Source organism: Talpa europaea, assembly GCF_964194135.1.
Source record: "Talpa europaea genome assembly, chromosome: 6".
NCBI classification, from domain to species: domain Eukaryota; kingdom Metazoa; phylum Chordata; class Mammalia; order Eulipotyphla; family Talpidae; genus Talpa; species Talpa europaea.
The window spans coordinates 116264930-116288686 of record NC_140072.1 but is presented as its reverse complement, the minus strand read 5'-3'; the positions used below and the strand labels follow the sequence as shown (position 1 = coordinate 116288686).

General features: G+C 38.7%; 1 protein-coding gene across 1 annotated transcript in view; it reads right to left on the bottom strand.

Annotated features, from left to right (window-relative positions):
• Nucleotides 1-23757, bottom strand: part of LMO7 (LIM domain 7) — a gene marked incomplete at both ends in the record, with an annotated part of 91141 nt that overhangs the window by 32630 nt on the left and 34754 nt on the right. Inside the window, 8 exon segments of the mRNA XM_084234901.1 lie at nt 1693-2125; nt 3225-3367; nt 4718-4835; nt 12418-12447; nt 13406-14125; nt 15441-15716; nt 16652-16904; nt 20502-20700. Of these exon segments, the coding sequence (XP_084091027.1) occupies nt 1693-2125; nt 3225-3367; nt 4718-4835; nt 12418-12447; nt 13406-14125; nt 15441-15716; nt 16652-16904; nt 20502-20700 (2172 nt within the window).

Sequence of the window (23757 nt, the reverse complement as noted above, 5' to 3'; positions counted from 1 at the left end):
ATGAAATCAAAGCAAACCTAGAAATCTGACTGTGGAATTAAGGCTTCCAGAGGGGAAGGAGAATGGGTCTGGGACCAGTCAACTAAAACAGAGGATTATTGGCGCTTCTTTGGGCTGGTGAACATGGTGTGTGGTAATAAATATCTGAAGAGGTGTGGACCTATAACCCTAAATTATATATAGTATTGTGAACCAAAAAAAAAAAAAAAAAAAAAAAAAAAAGATAGACCAAAGAATATGGATACATGTGTGTACACACACACCAACACACACACCTGTTTTATATACATACACATATATATCTTATATATTTATATAAATTTATATCTCATATATACCTCAAAAAAAAAAAAAACCTGTAGCAATCCACTCCCCAACGTAATGTCAAAGAAATGGCTGTTCCTTTGGCTCCTTGCCAACATCAGGTATTTTGAATGTTTTCAATCTTTGTCAATCCAAAGGGTAAAATGTTGTACATCTCATTTGTACACTGAGGTTGAACATGCTTCTGTGTGCTTTACGTTATCAGTCATTTAAATTCCTTCTCCTTGAACTGGCTTTTCATTTCTATATCCATTTTTCTATTCACATTTTCCTTACCAATTTGTAGGATCACTTTAAATCTTAGGAATATTAATCTGATACCTATAATACATTTTACTAATATTTTTCTGAATCTATGAATTGTGGATTAGGTTAATAATATCTGTCACAGACTTGATATTTATGTCGTCAAGTATGTCTATATTTTACTTACTTTAGGAATTTTCTGGCTACTTTAGGCAGATTTCTCTCACCTTGAATTTTTTTTATTATTTTTTAAAAGATTTATTTATTTTTGCATACAAGAGCTGGGATACCGGCCAGAGATGCGGCGGTGGGGGAGGGGTGTGTGTGAGAGGATTCACCAGAGACAGAGTGGGGAACAGAACAGGCAGATTGACAGAAGTACACTGCTGAGGGGAGCAGTGGGCGAGTCAAGAGAGGTCTGCTTCGCCATGTGGGTTGCTCCCTGGCCAGACAGGGATCAAACTCATGCTGCAGTGGCTGTGGATAGCTTCATAGTGCTAATATTTAACCCCTTGCACCACCAGGGAGGCCTTCACCTTGAATTTTTAACCAGACCTTTTTTCTTCTAGGTTTTAGGATTCTACATTGCCAGAGGTAAAAGGAATTTGGGCATTGATCTCAAAATTCTACTAATCCAGTAATATTGTCTAATACTTTATATAATTAAAATTAATACACCAGCTTTCCAGGACCAAACATCTCAATTTGTATGAAATAGGAAAAATGTTAATTACACAACACACCTGAAAATATTCAGGTGGAACCATATAAAATTGCTCTTCTATAAAAAAAAAAAAAAAATTGCTCTTCTATAGGTCAAAAACAACTCACTATTGGTAATTTCATATTGGTCAACCTAATCCTTCACAAAGACTACATTTGAGACAAAATGACACTAAAAATATATTCTACCTCATACTGCATTTTATTCATTTTCTAAAATGCATCAGCCCTACCGAACTGAAAGCATGATTGCTGTATTTTAAACATCAAATTGGCTAAAATGAATTGTTTTCTATATATTATGTACATTTTACCCATCAAGTATATAACTCAAACCTCCACATAAATTCACTGACTTTTGTTCTTGAAACAGACTAAATGAACTGGGGACATTTTTACCGTGTAGGATCTCGGGAGTGATGAGATTCCCCTTGACTGAGCGCCAAAAGGTCTCGGTGTGACCACAGATGTTAACCTGGCTGTATCAGTTTTCTGGTAACTTCTGGGGAGAGAAGCTGAAACTCGAGTCGACTCCATTTGTTTGCTCAGGGAATGCTGAGAAGACAAAGAGACTGGGCGTTGTTCCTCCACAGGACTTTTAGAAGGAAGCTGAGTTTCAGCTCTGAGAGTGTCCTCCCCTTTTGCAAAACTTGAAGACTCTGGTTTAGGAACTTCTGTAGGATGACTTGTTTCTTCCTCTTCCACTCTCTCACTCTGGTTACTTGTTTCTGACATCGTCAACGTAGGGGGAAGAATTTCTTCAGTCAGTACCTCATCACAAGAATATGTTCTGCTCCTAGATGTCACCGTCGACATTTGACTTCGGGAGTCCCTTAGCAGAAAGAAAGGCACCAGAGCCACACAGTTATACTTGACACACACCAGGGAAGAGAATGATGTTCTTTTGATAATTAACATAAAGTGGACTGGGAATTTAAAAAAATACTGTTTTCACAAATCAATACAGTATTAACCGAATATAAAGATATTTTTAACCAAGATGTGGATTCTTTGGCAGTTTTGTGAGCTTTTCTACTGTAGACAATTTATAATTATTTCTTTTCTTTTTTATTTTAATTTATAATAATTTACTAAAAATGAAAAACCAAGGCTCGGAAGAGAGTCAAGCTTCCATTAAGATCAAGTCAGTATATGATTTTATAGAGCTTGATAGAATTCCCAGATAACTGTTAACTGTTGTCACCATTAGTACTTTCGGAAGAGCTGATGGAACAGCCTCACCTCGACCATTCAGTAATAGTAACTGTGTTGCATTCAGGTGAATGAACTGTGTTTACCATAGGCTTCCAGGCCACAAAGGAGCTCTGTTTTTCACCTAACAGCACATTCCCTTGTGACATTATCCATAAAGCATATTTGCCTTCTCCCTAACCTGTAAATACCCCAAGGTTTCCCATAGTAGTTGCTCTGCAGTAATGTTTAAATTTGACCTTTATTTTGTTATAGCATGATGAAAAGCATAATCCCTCACATTTAGATAGACTTCCTTTAAAAGAGTTTTAATTGTACCATAAAAACATGAAAAAGAACCTTACATTGTATTTCAGATAATTTAGTTAAGAATGGGAGCTGGTAACACTTGATCACTCCATCCCTTAACATACTTTAAAAGGAGGAAAACTGGCTTATTTTCTGCACCAAACATAGCCAATAGCACTTACGTCTGCATATAAATATACAATATAAAATGAGGAAATAATACACACCTATTTTGAGTACTCATTTCTTTGTTAATACATGTCACTGTTACAGTAATACTTTGCTTTTCCCTACAGAGCAAAATGCAGGAACTTCCATTGCTAATTTGGTGAGAGCTTAATATAGTAAACACTTTGTCATACTACTACACTTACACGAAACAGTTCTAACCCAGGTGGTCTCCAACCGTGAGATGCAGTCAGCCCAATTACCTGTCCTGCTGCATTTCCTTAAATGTCTTAGAGCTCCGCTCAGACTTCTCGAGTGCCTGCTTTTCAATTTCTTCCCTCTCTTCTTTTTTCTTCTGCAGATCTGAAGTGTAGCTTTTTCGACGGTCTTTCCATTTTGCAAGGTCCTGATGGAAGAAAATCACATCAGCACAAGGCCTACCTGAATTTCTACACACCCCTTCCAGGAGTGAGCGTGCCAAAGTATCCCATTACATAGCTGAAACTATTCACTCCAACTTGATGCCAAGGTGCCCTAATTTTGCTTTTTATAGCCAGCGTTTCTGTACCAAGCCTTTATCTCATGTGTCTGTCGAAAAACCTGACCTAGTAAGATAGACCCCATTTTGTTTTCCCAGAAAGTGCCTGCCTCACTGCCCATTTCACAGAGAATGCTAAATGCTGGTAATTGGCTGTCGGGTCAGAAAGATCAGGGACTGTCTCAAATTCATTTTCATCTCTCATTTTCATCTCATCTGGCTGTTATGTAAAATAACAGTCTCACTAGTAAGGCTGAAACCGAGACTTGATTGTAACGGTTAAGTATAAGATGCTCACTCATGCTTTATTTTAACCAACATAAGCTCAATCCCCAGCCTGGAGGCAAGGGGACTGGAGCCACACAGAGCATTCACTGTGGTTCTTCCCATCAAGGAACTCTCAGTCTGGAGGGAAAGAACAGACTTGATAATAAAAGTTCAACAATGGGTGCATAGGAACACACAGGAGATGGGGGTTGGAGGCAGAGAGGTCAATGCCACCCTGGGTAGGGAAGGCTGGACTGGAGTATGTGACTTCAGAGCAGGTAGACTTCCTGTAAGGAGCATAAGTCTAATCTCGCTGGGTGACCCCAGGGCAGTCAACTAATACAGCTTTCAACTAAACATACTAAGCTGGTTCTGACACCCAGAGTATAAGACATTCTGGATGGTATAAACTTTTCTGTATCTCCAACACATGGATATTCCATGCTAAGAACTGCTAATGACATTTCAGTTCAAACAGAAGCCCATCCAAGGTCTCACACTACACTTAAGTTGGAATTATATACTTTGGCTGTAGACAGGGCCACTGTCATATTTCTTGTTCTCCCCAAATATTTAGAGCTAAAAACCCTTTTCATCTTTCCCTACTGATGCCAAATTCTGTAATGGAACCCTTCTCCCCCTACTCTACCTAAACTTTGAGCAAAGTTTCACAGCCACATACTCAAAATTCAGCCACCAAGCAAGTAAACAAATTAACTGTCTTACAAGGAAGCAGCTTCACAGAACACTAGTAAATATTCAATTACATTTTTCACTGTGGTTATTAAAATATAGTACAACAGGCCAATAAGGTTTAAAAATCTCAGCAAGAAAATGATATTTTCTAGAGAACTGAATTCTGTAATAGTAAGAAAAATCTCCAGTGTACTGACTTTAAGAAAAGCCAAGACTTTCCCAGTCTTGCCAGCCCCCAATCCAGAGAATACTCACATCCTGCCATTTCTGATCTTGTTCTCTTAGTTGCGATTTAATTTTCTGCATCTCCTCGTAACGCAGCTGACGCAAGTTCTGCTCATCCTCTGCACTGACATCGCTCATGGACTTGCTCCTGCGACAAAGACACCCATAGCAACCGAGGCTCAATGAGCAGGTTCGGGGTGGAGACTGACAGGTTGGACTTATATTTGGAAATTCCATCTAAATTTCTGCTGTACTATCCACACACTTCAGTGATATCAAAGAAATAGCACTACAGAGATAAATGGTGTTTTCCAAAACGCAGAAACAAAAGCCTAGCACTCAGGTGTGAATTATTTCAGAAAATGGCTATGTGAACCCTGCACATGTCTGAAATCCATAACCAATGTTCACATTTGAGGTTGCCCCTGCATCAAAGGACTACTTTAGAAAGAAATAACTAATAGTAGACTAGAATCATCTGTCTTTATTTTTACATGTCCCTCAAAGATAATCTTTTAAGGTTTGGCTGCCTTTTCTGGGTACTTATTAAATAATTTAATGATTACCTGATATTTTCTCCTCAAATTCAATACCATGAGTAAATGGGCGGCTACTTCTCAAGGACTGTAAGGTCTACCTGCCATTGCACTGGGCTTGTTCTCAACCCCACAGGTAGTATCAATAGCCAGTGATAACATAACAACCTTCAGACCTGCTTTTTTTAAATGAAGGCAGATTTCATGTCTCCAATGTCTGTAACCCCTGTCACACATATGTATTGAGGATTAGCTCCCCAAGAACTCAAACTAGAGTATAGGCCAATGTGTGTGTGTGTGGGGGGGGGGTCAATATGCAGTACATTTTGCTGTGTATATGCACAGAGAAGAGGATAGTGAAAACTGGAGAAGGGGGGACTCCTCAGAAAGGGAGCTGTCAGATCTGAATGTTACAGAGCAGGTAAGAAAGATAGAGAGGGCACTTTTGAAGCTGGTGTGTCCAAAAGGCTCCTTCCTACAGATCTTCCATAATACACTTCTGATTTTATTTCACTTATCTAATTCTACTTTGTAAGTAATATAAGCAACTCGAAATCTCCTTCTTGAGCCCCTTAACCTCACCTTCCAAGGTTTTGTCATTGCCACATTTCTTTGAAAAGATGCTTTCGTTTATTTAACACAGGAATTGAATTATAATTCTATTATAAGATCTATGCAAACGACACCAAAATCTGCAGCTTAGGACCAGTCCTTGGTTTGACTCATTACCAATTTCTTGTTGAATAAACATTTCTGCATGGATATCCCTTAGGTACCTCTGTTGTAAAAGAAAAACTGAAATAACATCTAGAGAGAATTTTGTAAACTAACTCACTAAACACGTGGTTATTGTTGATATAGCCAGACTCAATTTTGTTCTCAAACCTGCTTTTCCTCTTGCAGCTGTTTTTTTTTTTTTTAATTTTTTTTTTAATAGAGGCATGTTTTATTTATTTATTTGTTTGTTTGTTTGTTTTGTTTATACAAGCACTGGGTACAGTCAGAAGCGCGGGAGGGTGAGAGAATTCGCCAGAGCCAGAGCGGGGAGCAGAGCAGGCAGAAGGAGCGAAGTACACTGCTGAGGGGAGCAGCGGGCGGCAGGAGAGGTCTGCGCGCCATGTGGGACCCTCCTCCAGTGGCCGGGGAGCAGCCGGGGATCGAACTGGCGCCTCGCCGGCAGCTTCGCAACCCAGTGCTCAACCACTGCGCCACCGGGGAGGCCCTCTTGCAGCTGTTAATGGTGTTAGTTGTCCTCCAATCATTCACATTTGAAACCTAAGAACTATTTTTCACCTTCGCCTCTCCCTACCTTCAATTAGTTATCAAGTCCTCTTAGTGTCTTTTTCTTTCCATTTCTATTGCCAACACCCTAGATCACAGCACAGTCAACTCTTTCCTAGAGTTTTAAAATAGCTTTTTAAGCCATTACCCAGGCGGAAATCTAGTGAAGGTTTTTCCTCAATTGCTCCCTCCAACTCTGAAGTGCTTCACCAATGTATGCCCACTTTTAAATGCTACTCACTCCTCAGCAGCCCTGCTAATCTCTGTGTGGGCACATGCAACTTCCTATTCAGTCTCCAGCTGGAAGTCTAGTTGGAAACATAAACTTGTCCTAGACCAAAAATTTGCTCAGTCACCTCCCATCTTTATCATGATATAAGTCAACTCCATCTTTCTAGACTTTAGGCCAAAAATCTTGAAGTAAGTCTGTCTGTTTCTCTCTCTCTCTCTCTCTCTCTCTCTCTCTCTCTCTCTCTCTCTCTCTCTCTCTCTCTCTCTCTCATATATAACAAAACTGATCCCATCCGTAAACCCTGTAACTCAAACTTCTAAACAGACCTAGCATGTACAATTGCTGCTCACCACCTCCGTACCTCTACCATAACCACGGAGATACCATCCATCATCTCTCCTGCCTGGGTGTTACAAGAATCCATCTGCTTCTCTTTCTTCCTGCCCAGAATATATTCTCAACATAGCAGCCAGAGGGACCTTTTCAAAATTACACTCTGATCACAGCAGGCCTCTCCTCAGCACCCACTGGTTTCTTCACCTATTTTGATGAGTTAAAAGCAGGTTCTTCCAAGACCTACAAGGTCCATCAACACTACCTGACCCCTCCGTAACTCTCAATACTCATCCCATCACATTCCGCTTCCTCCCTCTGCTCCAGTCAACTGGTTTCCTTGCTCATGCTCAACCCCTTGCTGCCCACTTGCTCTTCAGTCTGCCTGGAATGATTTTCAAATATCTGCAGGGCTCACTGCTCACTTCCAATCATCTGCTTAGGCATGACCACAGTGTTTGCTTCCCATCCTGTGAGAAACAGCAAATGTCCTTTCCCAGCTCACTTATCCATAGATTTTATTGCTACCTGAAAGGCATAGTTACTTATCATCGGCCTCATCCTCTATGACAAGCAGGAATTTGGTCTGATTTGCTTGCTGCTGTACCATCTGTGCCTGTAAATGTCTGGCCCCTGGCAGTGCTCATACATGTATTAGTGATCTAGATAATGTTCAGCACGTGGATGAAGACCTCCTAGCTCTTCGGTGGCTTCTCTCAACCTAGCTAGTGCTTTAGCTTCATGGTTCTCACAGTACGGAGCACTCAAGCTGTTGGAGAGGATAGCACGCTTGCGTGCTTGTGTGGCTTATCTCCCTCACAAGTTCATTTACTATTTGGGAGAAAAACACATTAACATAGCACAAGGCATGCAGAGTATTTAATATCTGTGCTAAGAATAAGGTGTTTTATCATATTTAGTCTAAATACACTACACTTGTTTCTGAATCTTTCTGTGAAATAAAGTACGATCCCTCCCAAAGCTGTAGAAGCTTTATATGATTTACTGATTAGGGAGATGCACACAGAATATATGTGAGTATACAAAGTTATACATTAGATGTACTAATGCATCCTGTACCTAACTAGCTCTGACTATATAAAAACTGATTTACGGGAATTTGAGAACAAATTTGTCGAAGGCATAACTGCAAAGAGTAAGGTTATCTGAACTATAACAGAACCACTAAAAAGAGGCAAAGAAAAAAATTTAGGAGCAAGGCATGAGCGGAATATGGATACCACCAGCATATGCGGTTACATAAGCTCCAGAACAAAAAAAATCGACATGCTATTATTTTAATAACCTCTTGGGGAGGGGACAGGGGACATGGATAACATCACTGGTCCAGATTCATCGGTGTTTGTAGCCCTCGTTCCCTTGCATCATAAACCTCAATAAGAATCTGTTCAGATAAATTGCTCATCAAAAGCAGAGGCAGCACTGTCTCTCGGGGGAGCCCCAGCACGCAGCCTGGTATTAGAGGTCTCCAAAATGAATGAAGCAAGCCAAACACTGTCTGGAGCAGGAAAATAAACTCCTTTTGTTCCTGCAGGCATATAAAGTTACCTCTATACTGAGCACACCCCATAGAGCTAAGCCCAGCCCCAGCATCATTTAGGAGATTAAGGACTCCAGACCTTGTTGTGGCACCAGTTTTCACCCAACTTAACACTATTTAACTTCTTTGAACCTCAATTCCTCATCTGCTAAGTGAGGCAGGGGTAAATTTATGACAAATGGGTAAATTTATGTTGATTGAATTTCAATCATTTGGTATTAGACTCCAACTTCTCTTAAGGCAAATATGATTGTGAAGATCACCCAAAAGCTAACTCTCAAAGAGTTTCAAATTAGAAAGGTCACCCAAGGTCATTGTGATAAAATCTAGAACGTTCAGAGTACAGTTTTTCAGTTAGATTATGAAGAACTCTCTCCTTCCTTATCAAAGTTACCAGCACAATATTAAACGTCTGAGGGCTTTGTGCCTGCCAACAGCACTGCCAAGCTGTCCACATGGACTGTCTCGGAAAAGGCCTACTCAGATTCTACCACTTGCTAGCTGTATGTCCGTGAGAAAACTGTACTGTCTTTTTCCATGTCTGTAAGGTACATATAATACCTATGTGTCTGCCTCACAGAATTGATAAGCAGGAAAAGTGGGCAGACTCTAAAGGATTACCCAGCTCTAATGCGTTCTCTTGAATGAATCACTATTCATTAGCAAATCACAATTCTCTTACAGTTCATTCGCCTGCTAATTTTGCATTTCCTTATTTGGAAAGACTCCAATTTAAAACTGCATTTGGATTTTTTCCCAAAAATATATATCTAGCATGTTGCATTTCCAGACAGATTTTTTTAAAAATAGCATTTAGGGTGATGACAAGGGGAAAGTTTAAGGAAGAAGGTGTAGATGACAAATGATCACTTCTGTGTTGACCACCTACTATTCCGGCAGAAGAGTGTTGGGCCAGTGTTAGGATGTGTATTATTTTAGACCTCGATTTCAGGAAACTTAAATATCAATATTTCAGTACCAAAAATAACCAACATGTTTCACTGACAGGATCATGAAATTTCTATTTGTTGTGTGAGCTAAGTTTGGGGCCCCCAACTTTCAGAGGGTGCCATGAACATATTTTTTATATACTTTAAATACATTTTCATGAGATACTATAGAAATTCCCTGAAATCAATACAAAAGCCCGAAGAAGTGTGAGAAGCACCACACACTAGAATGATGAGAATATAATAAAAACTTTTCATTTGTAAGATTTATAGTCTAAATAGGAGTTTCTCTACAGTAACATGGTTGACATTTTTGGAGCAGAAAATTATTTGTCATGTATTTTAAGACATTTAGCATCATCCCTGACTATGTGCCAGTAGCAAACCCACCCACCCCCTTGACAGTGTGATCATCCAAAACATTTCCAGATGTTACTGAATATCTCCTAGGGGCAAAATTCTCAAAAAGAAACTCGCATCAACTTTATTGTCCCTTTCTTTTGTCGTCTTATGTGTCCTTATAGTTCCACAGAATCTTTTAGTTAGAGTCTCCCTGGTGGTGCAAGGGGTTGGATCAGCACAACGAAGCTATTGGCAACTACTGCAGCATGAGTTCAATCCCCAGTCAGGGAGCTAACCCACATGGAACAGCAGACCTCTCCTGTGTCACCCGCTGTTCCCCTCAGCAGTGTATTTCAGCAGATCTGCCTGTTCTGCTCCCTACTCTATCTCTGGTGAATCCTCTCTCACCCCCTGCACCACTAGCCTGTACCCCAGTTCTTGGATGGATAAAATAAAAATAAACTTTAAAAAAAAAGAATATTTTGGTTAACCCCTTAAGTGATATGTAGTTTTCTTAGTTGTCTTTGATTATAACATCACCTTAAATCAGTGTTCATTTCCCATTGATACTGGCAGCAGATTTAATGGCTTAGTCATATAACAAAACATTGTATATCCATGAAACAAATGCTTCTTTGTCATTAACAATTTATGCCAAGAGGTACCCTAACCAAATTTTCAAATGTCATGGAACCATGCAGACATAAATTCATGCAACACAAAAGCACACGTGTGTACATACAAAGCATCCTAACAAGAATAAACAGACAAACTGACAGATGTTAAATGCGAAATAAAAAGCAAGCCAGAAATTAACCTAAGACTGCAAAAGGTAATACACATTTCTTTTAACCTACCAAAAGAAAGCATTCATGTTATAGGCAGTTATTCTTCAATGGTAGGATATTGAGTAATAATGATTTTCCAAATAAGTATTCTAAGCTTGGTAATATCATCTAGAAATCATTTTTTTAATATGAAAAAATTTCTGAATTAAAAACCTATATTCATTTAAGCCAATTTAATTTTTTTTCATTGCATCAAATCTACTTTTGAATATTGGTAACTGAGTACAGAGAACTGAATCTGATAATAGTTTGACTGCAAGTGCCCTAAAATGCATTTGCGTCTTTTGAAGACATGTATGTATTACTTTCCATTATTCTAAAAACCATTCACTATTTGTCACTCTAAGTTTACAATCTTTACTTTAATGTGTTGCTACTTTGAAACTAAATTGCATGTGGAATAGCCTATAAAAATACCATGCTGTACAAGCAATAATCTTTAAATATTCTACAGAAGTCATTTGCTGTAGCTAGTCCAGAAAAATTCTTAGCTTTCTAAGTTTGGCCATTTAGTTTCTCTCTAACCTAGTCATACAAATGTGTCACTACAAATGAACATGTCAGTCACTAAAATAGTTGCACATGTTAACATTGCCTCATCCTCGGGATGCCTATATTCTCTTCAAGACAAACATTATATTACATTATAAAGTCATTCAATTTTGAATGAAAATGCTTCTCATGGCTTTGATCATTCAAAAATGCTTGAAGTTGCAAAGACATTTTTCATCAAAACAGCGTTCCCATGATGAACGGAGATTAACAGTTGCCTAAGCATCATGCTGAAAACTGCCCTTTTACTCACCAGTAAAAAACTTTCAGCACATATAGAGTTGGAAAGGGAATAATGTGCACATGAAAAGCATGCAGGAAGCCTAAATTTTAAAATCAGTACCTGAGAAGTATTTGTAATGAGTTTCCAATGAATTACACCATTACACCTAGAATGGTTAATTTGCTTTAAATAGCAATAGCAAGTTTAATAATTCCCAAGGTCTCTATCAAACTATCAAAATTATCAAAAGCTGTCAAAATTAGGGAATCTTCAAGCTATATAGTCCTTACAACAATACTGGAAACTACCAATTTTAATTTTGGCTTTTTGAAAGCCTGGTTTGAGTCTACAACACAGTCATGTTGTAATCTCCCTCCCAATCTGGAATCTTAAAAATGTTTCAAATACTACTAAGGGGAGGGTCAAAGGATCTCAGGAGCTAACAACATACAGATAATGCCAACTGCATGCATTCCAACCTCTAAACACATTCATGCTTTTTCCATCACAGTTTTTCTAAAATGTAATCCCTTTGGGATTCAACAACTAAAAATCAGAATTTTATTTTATTAAGCAATTAAAAACCAAAATAAGTACCTTCTCTTAGCCAAGTGCTCCTGTTACTTTTAATCAACTCCTTAAATTTAAGATTTCTAATAAAACTATCACTGTCATATAGCACTTCATGCATTGGCACCCAGACACAGAAATGTTACCACAAGGTTGCAATATTAAGAAGACATTCCCATTTTTAAAATCTCATGCACAGCACATAGCACCCCCATTTAGTGACATGCCAAGAGAGAAGTGCAGTGACACATCACACAAATGACAGACAATATGCAGTTTTTACTGTGAACTCCATAACTTACCCATTCTCACCATAAATCTTTTGAAAGAGTCTGAGAAACCAAAAAACCAAAAACAAAAAAAAGTGATTTTTTTTCCAGTTATGTTTGTTTCAAAGTGTTCAGTATCTTTAACTTAAACATCTAACTAGAGATGGACAAATCTCAAAAGGTTGCATCTTCTGATACATTCATCATGTCTCAAATACTCATTGATCTCATATCTTAAGGAATTCAGTTTAAGCATGATAAGTGGTTTCCTGATTTACCTAGAACCAATGAATCCATAACAAAATGCTTCCTGTTGCCAGGAACAAAGAATAAGCTATATTTGGATCCACTAGTTGGATTCAACCTAATCACATTTGTCCATCTCAAAGTTCAACAAACTCAACATTCATCAAAATGTCAAATAGCATTACTCTTAAAATGCAGAATCCTTATTATCAAAGTGACTCTTACATATAAATTTTAGCAGACAGCATCTAACATTCATGCATTTTAACATTTGCATTAAACTTTAAATTCGAAAAACACATTGATAATCCAAGAAATCTAAGACAAAAACAAAAATCAAAATCAAGGTAAATGAAATTTGCAATGCCATATTTTAAGGGAAATCTTATACTCCAAACTATGAGAGACACATTAAAACACCAAATTACAACCAGACTCTTTCATAAATGCCTGGACATGAGAAAAAAGATTAAGTTGGAAAATATTTCATGAAACATGTTGCAGGACATTACCGGGGGCTTCTCAAGGCCAAAGGCAAGGTCTGTGGGTATACCTTCATAAACAGGCCTCAAACAGGTAACTTAGAGGTGTGCCAATATGGAATTGCACCTTGTCCATGAAATGACTCAAAGTTTCTCAAAGCAAAGTAAATTTTTACAGGATGCTTCAAAATGGCTCATGACATGCAGAACTGGGTGACACGATGCCACTTTCTCATACAAATTACACAAGACCATCCAGGACAAGCAAAATCCTTGCAGAAACACACTCTGACCTCTCAACCATCAGCCGTTTCTTGTGCCTAAGCCTGCTGGCCTCCCGGATGGCCTCCCACTTCCGAAAGTCAGCCTCACTGCACGGGCCAGGAGTGAAACTTATGGGAGGCACCGCAGTCCCCAGACTCCAGGACTGGATCTTCCGCGTCAACATGTCATCTTTCTTCTGCCGATGGGAAGGAACCAATACTCTACAGCTATTCCTTTTTTCTTTGGGTGGGCGCGTCCTTTCAAGTACACAGAGAAACTTGGCTTGAATTTCTGGGGGAAGGGTCCAGGGATCAGGGAAAGGGACTGGTTGGTATCTATCTGGGGCTCCCGACAGAGGCACTTCTTTCTTTTGCGCTGGAATTCGGCGAATGATCATATCATCTTTTTCTAAATCTGGAAGTACAAGTTCACCTTCTCTACACTGCAAAATTATGTCTCGCTCCACAGGATCCTCTTGCTCAGAAAATCTTCTAAAGTCTTCAAAAGCCCGGAGAACGCATGGATTGGCATGGAAAGCCCCAGTCCTTCTGACAAAGAAATCGTCGTTCTCTAAGTCAGGATCCAGGGCTGACATTTCGAGGTCATCTCTTCTAAACCCTGGTGCATAAGAGAGATTCCTTCTACGTGTGATGAGCCTTGGGCCAGAAGTGGGATCAATTTTGGTATTTGTTTCAGAAGACAAGATGTCATCAGAGTATGTTTGGAGGGCCTGAAGTAATAAAAACTGACTGAGGCATAGAAAAGAAAAAGGAAGGGAGAATCTTATTAAGTTTGGGGAGATAAGTTCAACAGACTGACTAGCCAGATTCTGTAGGTGAATTATTGTATGGGGCCATGCAAGGGACTCTGGAAGAAAGTCTAGGATTCAATTGTCACTACCCATGACAGTCCTGGAGATTACTTAGAGTACAGTGTACATGCCAGGAAAGGTGGCACCACTGGGCCAGGTAATGGAGCTTAAAAGTATACAGACTACACCTGGCATAGCCTCACCACTCCCTTTCACCACTTCCTCATTCCATTAGCCACAAAGACCTAACTGTCTCTCAGAAACAGCAATGATCTTGGACAGTTTCAACAGTTGGGCCTCAAGTACTATACACATCAGACACAGGGAGTCATGGAATTTTTAGAATAAAATGCTCTTAAACTTTCTAAAAGTCCCTGATGTATTTTTTGTCTGCATTTCCAAATAGGCTTTGCATTCCCATATCTAAAAGTCATTTCCTTTCTCCACATCTCCTCACACAGCACAACAATAAAGTTAGGTCAAACTTCTAAAAAGCCTTTTAGAATTGGCTTTCTAAAAAAAAAAAAAAATGACTGTTACATGCAACTATATATTGTCTTGTACATGACTATGCTGAAGAATATTTAATTCTTCCTAATTCTAAGCTTACATGCTCAGCCAGAAAGCATTATGTTATATATTATGCCTTTGTACTAAATATTAGAAGAATATGCTTTCAGGATTCTACGCGCATGATCAGAAGTTAATGTAGCAGCTGAATCTGTACAGGTGGGGCAGGCCAGGCTCCAAGCAGGCAGGCTCATGCAGGCAGGTACACCTGGGCTCATCTGCAGCACCGCCAGTCCTCGTGGCTGCACGCGTTTCCCATGAATTTCTGGCCCGGGTAGCCATTTCCAGCAAGAGGGAACGTCTTTCACGGTTGCTTTCTAGCCTACCTTCTGCTTTCCGTGTTCTACTAAAAAAGGCAGAGCCTAAATCCTCATCACCAGAGTCTGAATTCCTTCTACTGTGGAGTGATGCAGAGGAAGGAAGGAGGAAAGGAAACAAAGGATTGAAAACAAATACAAGTACTAAAAATAATGTCAAGCTATGGCTAATAAGAAGGGGGATTTTTAACAGCCAGATCCTAAAGTTTCAGTTTAAACAGTCACCTCTTTTTCAATTATCAAGGTTCTACAGGTGTCGGAGGAAGAAATTAACTTTTGTCTCTCTCATAAACCGTTCACATAGAAAGCACCCAGCCAGGGTACTGAAGAAATGCCAGAACAACAGAAACGTGCACAAAGACAAACCTGAATCCCTGAAATTCTTTATACCATGGCTTATAAGTTTCCCTTTTTATTCTTTTCCAGTTCACATCTTCTGGAATCCAACATTTAGGAAGAAACTGATCGAAAGCATTCCCTGGGGTTGGCAAGATTGGACTTAGCTTTCGCACATAAAGGTCATCCTTTACAGTGTTGGGTATACTTGTCTTTTCTTCCACTTCCAAGTAATAAGAGGAGCTTGAAGTTACGTGTCCTGTTGGCCAGTTTTCCAGATGCGTGCCCCCAGTTCTTTTCCTGATACTGTTCAAAACATCCAACCAGTTAATATACTCTATGAGCAATTCGAGACACAGAACACAAAAGGCATGCTTTAGGGCTCACAAAGTGTCCACCACTGTAAATGAAGCAAATTAGTTCCCATTCCCATCATTACAGGCCCTAGAACAAAGTTACGGCATCATAACAACATTTCATTTTTGTTAGAGAATCGTTTTCACACACAAGTTTCGAAGATACTATTATGTAAGAGGTGTGAAGGGACAAATTGCTCACAATTCAGAGTGTTGCTTTCTGTATGAAAATCAACAATCAGCATAATAGGCTGTCCTGGGAGAAATTTTTCTGATCTCATCAGTTCTTACAGCCTAGTGGCTAAAGGGTCAGGAGGAAATATTTGTGAACCAGAATTAGGAGAAATGGTTTTGATATGACACTCTCAAGTCTCTTTTTTCACTCAAACCTATAACTAGCTAAGTCAAACTATAAAAGGCAATCTCCATTCATCCTCAAATTCCAATCCACTTTTAGAACCCCATACCTCCTTCTGACAGGTATTTGAAAAATCACATTCTGCTCTGCTAATCTGATGGCAAATGAAGGGTTTCTTTTTGGGTCCACTGAGATCAATCAAGACAGAAAAAACAACGACAACAGAATAACAGCAGAGCTCATAGTAGAAAATATAAGTCATCCAGTAAAAGTTGAAAGATGCCAATAAGCTAAAGGCATGCATCTAAAAAAAGAACTGACAAATCATATGCTGACATTCTAAAACTGAAGAGTTATCTTCAAGATAGGCATAGCTAAAAATAGAGGTAAGGGTAAAAATTAGTGAATTTAACACATTATCTATGAAAGTAACATTTTAGAACCACTCCTTATACCACATTTAAATAACCCAGCAAATTCATAAAACATTTTAAAACTCAGTGATCAGCTCGCATTCCACCCAGTACCTTGGAAATGCTCCATCCGTTTCTGCGTAGGCTGGGTTTGCCCAGCTTCTTCGGTTATCCTCATTTTTGTCTGGCTTTTTCTTCCTCAAGGGCGCTGGCACATAGGATGGCTGTCTACTCTTGTTGGGTAAAAAACGATTGAATGGTAAAGCAGACTTTGGTTCAATAGCCGCAATCCTTCGATAGGACATATCATCTTTATTATAATCCTGCATTTTGAATGTAAATTCAGAATCTGTGTCACTTTCGAAACCTATAAAAAAAGCACAAGAATTTGCTTTACTCTCCGGATCATTCGTCTAAATGAAGCCCACACAGCATGCCCGCTTTGTCTGTCCCTTGGAAACCCAGTGCTCTACTGCTAACTGCAAGAAGTATTTTTAGAACTTGTCATGAAGTTGTGATAAGATCCATTAGGAGGAACTTGCTTTGCATACTGAAGGCACATGAGGTATATAGTCTTTCACTGTTGCACATTCTGCTTAGAAACAAAGCCCCAATTTATGACTAAATCCCTGTTTTTCAATTTTCCAGCCCCCATGATTTTTCATAATATATATTGATGGAATACAAGTAAATAAAATCTAGCGATGAATTTAAAGACACTTAAAGCAAGATATAAAAGAAATTCTAGGGAAACTTAGTAATTTAAAACAAAGCATGCAGTCCTTTAAAATTTCTGTGAGGCCAGAGATAAGGGAGTGCATAAGAAGAGAAGCAAAAAGCACAAGATCACAAAAAGGTTTGGCAGATCCTTGGAAGCAAGAATCTGCCTATAAGTAAGAATCCCACATTAGATGGGAGCTTGGACCAAAAGACTTCTGAAGTCACAAAGGAATATCAAGTCTCAATCCTAAATGAGAAGTCAAAGCTCTCTCTGAGCATGTTCATGGACATTATATTGGGAAACTTGTATTTTGATCCAAAATGATTGAAACACAAATTTAAAACAAGTAACGCTTGATCACACCTCAAGGTGACACAGGTACAACTATTAATCATTCTCTCAAAATAAGCAAATCTGCTCTTTGAAAAACACAGGAAGAGAGGGTAGAGAATAATACACAGACCCAAGCTGAGCTGTCTCACTTTCCTGTTTCTTGCTTTTTTTGTAAACCAAGTTTACATAATGCTGCTTGCTTCCCCCAAAGCCTCAGAGGCTGACTGTGAAGTAGCTGGCAAGCCCAGGTCTCAGTACAGAAAGCACCTGCAGGGTTAATCTGAGCTAAAGGTGATCTTGTCTGCTCCCTCCTGTCTGGCAGGAATCTACAGTAAACAACAGTGAGAAAGAGTCTCCAGGAAGTGGTTTAATACACAGCTACAAGACTATGAGACTGGAACAGAGCAATGAAGAATCATGGAGAAAAGGGAGAAAGTATAAGCAGCGGAGACCAGGATTCCTTATTTTTACCACTTCTTAAATAAGCAGTACAGTTTTAGGAAATAAATGTCTTAATGGTTCTTACCAAAATTTGTACTCCTGAAATTTAAAAATGGCAAAGATCACTCCACTCTGGAATTTTTTTTAAAGATTTTTTTTTTATTTATTCATGCACACAAGAACCAGGGTACAGGCCAGATGTGCGGGAGGGTGAGAGGATTCACCAGAGACAGAGTGGGGAACAGAACAGGCAGACTGACTGAAATACACTGCTGAGCAGCGGGCAAGACAAGAGAGGTCTGCTGCCCCATGTGGGTATCCCCCCAGCCAGCTTAGATCGAACCCATGCTGCAGAGGCTGATGACAGCTTCACAGCGCTGTGCTCCAGTGCCTGCACCACCAGAGATGCCCTATTTTGGAATATTTTTAAGTTAAATAAAAAATTTTGATCTGATGCCAATAACCTGCAGAATAGACAAATATTCTCCTTGATACAAGAGCTTTTATATACAACTAAGGAATTTGACTGCAACACCGTTAACTTTAAAATAATATTAGTTGTTGTGATTATTAATTTGGGATGACAGTTTGGTAGGAAGCAGAATTTGCAATACATTCATGACAAAAAATTGTTTTAACTTCCTGGCAGTCTGTAGACCTTTCAAAAAACAAAATTTGTCTATAACTACTAAGTCTTCATTTCCACACCCTTTAGGCAAGTGAAGGGCCAGGCAACAGTGCTGCTTCTGATATGTTCCAGGCACCCAGACCAACAAGGATGTGAGGGAAAAACTGGCCTCTGAACTGCCTGAAAACTGCATTTCCACCTGCCCTCAAACTTTGTCCCTTTTATTCTTTGTTGGCTAGATAAAAGTTCAAACACCTTGTGTTTAAATTCTCCAATCAGGACAAACTAATACAATGGGTTGAGGATTTCAGCCTCTGCTTTTACAGCTTTGATCGTTTAGATAAGTTAAAAACTCAGATTCATTTCCTTAAAAGTACTGTAATAGTCATCTGAGCTATGAAAATATCACACTTAGATTATTAACAAATGTTGTAGTAATTTTAAAGGTTAACGCTTTACTCTTTCTAATTTGAATACCACTACTACTGTAGAAGCTAAAGAATTTGGGTTTTTGTTATAATGCTTAATAATTTGCTTTTATTTTTGAAAAAAAATCATTGTACATTTATGTACCTAAGAACACAATAAAGATAGGATTATAGCTAATGGTGTGCATATTGAAGTATTTAAGACCAATATAACTTACTCTGAAATGTATTCAAAAATAAGGCAGATAAATTAATCCCCAGAGACAGAGACAAAAAAAAAAAACAAAACACAGTAAAAGGTCATAGCAGAGCTTGGCAATGGACACACGGGTGGTCACTAAGGTCTTCTGATATTGATATTCCAAATAATTTATTAGAAAAACATTTCAAAATAGATGATTCAAAATGAACAAACAGTTAAATCCTAAGAAACTAGCACAAATTCACAACCAGAACTCTCCCCATTTTTTCATGTTGATGGTGGTGAAGTGCAGAAATATTTCAAGAAACTTTTCTTGCAATTTTAACCTAATGAAATTTGCTAGAGATATAGAGTCAGAAATTTTTTATGATACTGGATGACCATAGGAACAACACTTGCACTTAAATCACTGATTTGATCATAACATTGGGATTTTGCAACAAGGTTCCTTTCCACAAGAGAATGACCTCCATTAATATGTCCTGTTTGCAATCACTGTGTCCTGAGTTAGCTCAAGCCCTGATAAAAGCAAAAGATGTTTTCTAACCAAGCTAGCATTCTTAGGTAATCTATCAAAATTTAGCATAATATTCTATCATGATTGATACAAATCTCCTTTGTTATAATTATAACAATAATTTTTTCTGCTTTTTCCTTAAGAAAATTTTTTTTTTTACCTTTGGAAAAAGAAAGGATGAAAGAAAATTACTCAGGACTAAACTTTTTCTGAACAGTCCTATTTCCTTTTTATGTTTAGCTTTCTCAATTAATAAGCCACACAGGCATAAGTTATTAACCCTAAATCAGGAGAGATTATCACTGACAGAATAGGTCAGTTTACTGTTCACTCCCAAGCCTACTCTAAAACCGAAAAGAAAATCAAGTGAAATGACCACCCTTCTACTGGAACTATAGAAAAGGAAGAACAAAACAATTTTTATTTTTATTTTTTTCTTTTTTTTTATAATAAATTTTATTGTTATATTCCCCATACAATTGCAGCCCCCCCATTCTGACCCCAATCCCTCCCCTCCCGCCCCCGGAAACAATTTTTAAAAAGACACCCCCAGTTACATTGAAATCTCTATGAAAATCCATTTCTTGATGAAATTTTTGCCTCAATACTTTTCATGCCAATTTTCTACTCTCTCCCACTCCTAAATTTCTCTTCATATGCAAATAAAAATACTGACAGCCAACACACCACTCACCTTCACGTCCCCCCCTCAATGTGGTGTCAGAGGAGCAGCTTGTGAACGACCTAGACCCCAAGGAATCCAAGCTTTCAAAGGAATCCTCTCTCTTATGGCCGCCTGGAGGAGCTGCAAATTCTCCACGTTCAGTGGACCAGATATCACCGTAGCCACTGTCCCTGCCACTTCTCTTCAGGCAGCTGGAGTCTTCAAGTGCCTAAGGAAATATTTTTTTAAATACTTACACATCAACTTCCAAAAATGTAATCCCTCTTTGCCTGTGTCTTTGAATAGCTCAAGCTGTGCTTCATTTGACAGGTGAGCAACGTGAATTCCCTGTCACACAAAAGGCAAAATCTTGGTAACAATCAGAAAATACATGTGTTTTCCCACATATCTGCCACTCAGATAGCAACAAAAAGGTATTCAATATTATTTAATAAAGTGGGATAGCCTATTTAAAAAGAAGGGGAAACAGTTTAATAAAAGAAAAGCTAATAATCAGAATAAAATTCAATGTTAAAAATCAATGATTATTGGGCCTCCATGGTGGTGCAGGTGGTTGAGCACCATACTGTGAAGCCTGTCCACAGCCTCTGCAGCACAGGTTCAATCCTGGCTGGCCAGCGAGAACCCCACTTGGCGAAGCAGACCTCTCCTGTCTCGCCCGCTGCTCCCCTCAGCAGTCTCTAGTTAATCCTCTCACCCTCCCACACATCTGGCCTGTACTCCAGTTCTTGTATAAATAAATAAATCTTTAAAAAAAAATCAATGATTATTTACAGTGCTCTGATAATAAACATGAAAGAAGTCTAAGAGAAACCCAACCTTAACTCCTTTTGGAAATCTAAATTAATACAGTTATATTCAACCTACTTCCCAGAAATATGTGGGGTGGTTTATGTTAAAACAGTTAAAGTTCCATAATAAAATGTTTTAACAAGAGAAGGGTGAGGGGAGCACATATTCATTTCATGAAATTCATTTATTTTCACTGATTATAAAACCTAGATCTGAACCAAGGGAAGCAGGCTGCTGGCATACAAAACATTTTCCTGGATTGAACTGGATTATTTGTTTGGCTTAAGTAAGCAATAAATTGAAATTGACATGTTACTAACTATAGGCTTGTCAATCATAAAACTTATTCAAGTAAGTATTTTAATTAACATTTCTCTGTGAAAATTAATAGCAAAATCCAACTGGACTTTTAAAAATTAGTATTTAAGTAAAATTTATAAATCCCTTACCATAGTCCTGCCATAATTTTTCAAAACACTGTGAGGTAAAGTAGCAGATGAGCTGAATAATATTGGAAGAGTTTAAAGAACCTATGAATTCCTAAACATCAAACATGTGAAACTTAATTAAATCACATCAGACTTAATCAGTTTTGTACTGGTAAGTTTTGTACTGGACAGGATATTAGGTAATGGGGGAATATTATGCATTTTCTTAAGTACAACACTCTGGTTATATGGAATATTTCTACTCCTCAGAGATGCATGCTCAGTAAGTACTGGGATGTGATATTCAAAATTTACCATGATTAAATAAAAAAAAAGATGTTCAGATAAACAAATAAAGTCAGTATAGGAAATTTTCAATAACTGATCCAGATGGTACATAGCTGGGTATTTATACTATTTTTTTCAACTTCAAATTCTCAGCCTATAAAAAAGTTGAAAAAATGTTTACAGAATATTTGGCAGCTGACTTGGGCATAATTTTTGTTAAGACTGGATCTATAAATTCATGGTTAAATTGCTTATAAGTGTTTGAAATGCCAATAAAGAACAGAAGATTGATGTGAGATGCATCAGGTGCCAGGTGCCCTGGTCAGACTTGACAACCTGCCACAGAAAGCAAGCCCCACACCTGTACCCTATTTCCAAGTGGATGGGAAAGCTAAGAGTAGCACTGATACCACCTCAAATACTTCTCAAAACATAAAAAGATTAAAGCTTTTCAACTAAATCTTCAGATCCACCAGGTTTCGGAGACCCATACTTGTTGGAGTTTTAGAGTTCTATAAAAAGTGAGATGATTTTTGACCTCTAACATTAACAGCATTGCTGACCGGCTCCCTCGGTTATAAAGGCCCCTGAGTCTGGCTCTGGTGCTTGGTTGGTATTTTTAGGACTTCACTCTGACAAGTCACCTAAAATGAGTCACCTCCAACTTACAGGATTGACTCAGGTACAACAGCATACTCCAAGTATTTCTTTAATTGATATTTTGCATTGGCCACTGAGCTTTATCTAGTTCAAAGGGAAAAGTGTAATGAACAAAATGATTTTTATTTTAACAGAACAAATAAAAAAAAAAACAGCATAAATTCATACATCTCTTACGGCTCTCTGCACTCCATAATAATGGAATGAAACCACAACTACAATTTTATTGAAAACATTTTTTACCTACTATGATTTTGATCCTAAACAGGAAGCAATCTTTAGCAAAGCACCCCAGCTCACTATACTGGGATTATTCAGCCTGAGTCACAATATCATAAAAAGGACAAAGACTAGAAAGAGATTACTGATATAGGTGCCAAAGTCCCATAGTGCTTTTAACTGGATGATTTCTTAGCTGAAACAACTGTAAGGCAAGGTTCTGTTTGTGCCCAAAGGTCCCTGTGCATTCTTCCACCAGAGCCTTACCCTCCTCCCCTGTGACCTAGCTGTTCATTTGTTCCCATCAGACAACTGCACCATGAGGAAGCATCCTCTGCCTTGTCTGTTTTCCCAACACCTAGCACACAGCATGTACATGATAATCTTTTTTTTTTTTAATAGAGGCATGTTTTTTATTTATTTATTTATTTGTTTGTTTGTTTTGTTTATACAAGCACTGGGTACAGTCAGAAGCGCGGGAGGGTGAGAGAATTCACCAGAGCCAGAGCGGGGAGCACAGCAGGCAGAAGGACCGAAGTACACTGCTGAGGGGAGCAGCGGGCGGCAGGAGAGGTCTGCGCGCCATGTGGGACCCTCCTCTGGTGGCCGGGGAGCAGCCGGGGATCAAACTGGCGCCGCCGAGGCTGCGGGCAGCTTCATAACCCAGCGCTCAACCGCTGCGCCACCGGGGAGGCCTGTGCATGATAATCTTAACTGAAGCCTGAATTAACTGACTGAAGGAATTTGATAGAGTGCTATCAACTTTTTACCATTCAAAAAATTTTTAAACGAGGAATACCTATAGTTCCTAGGTTCTATAATCCCATCTTTCTATCGTGACTATGGCAGGGTTCAGGTAGAACTACTCAAAGATCAGG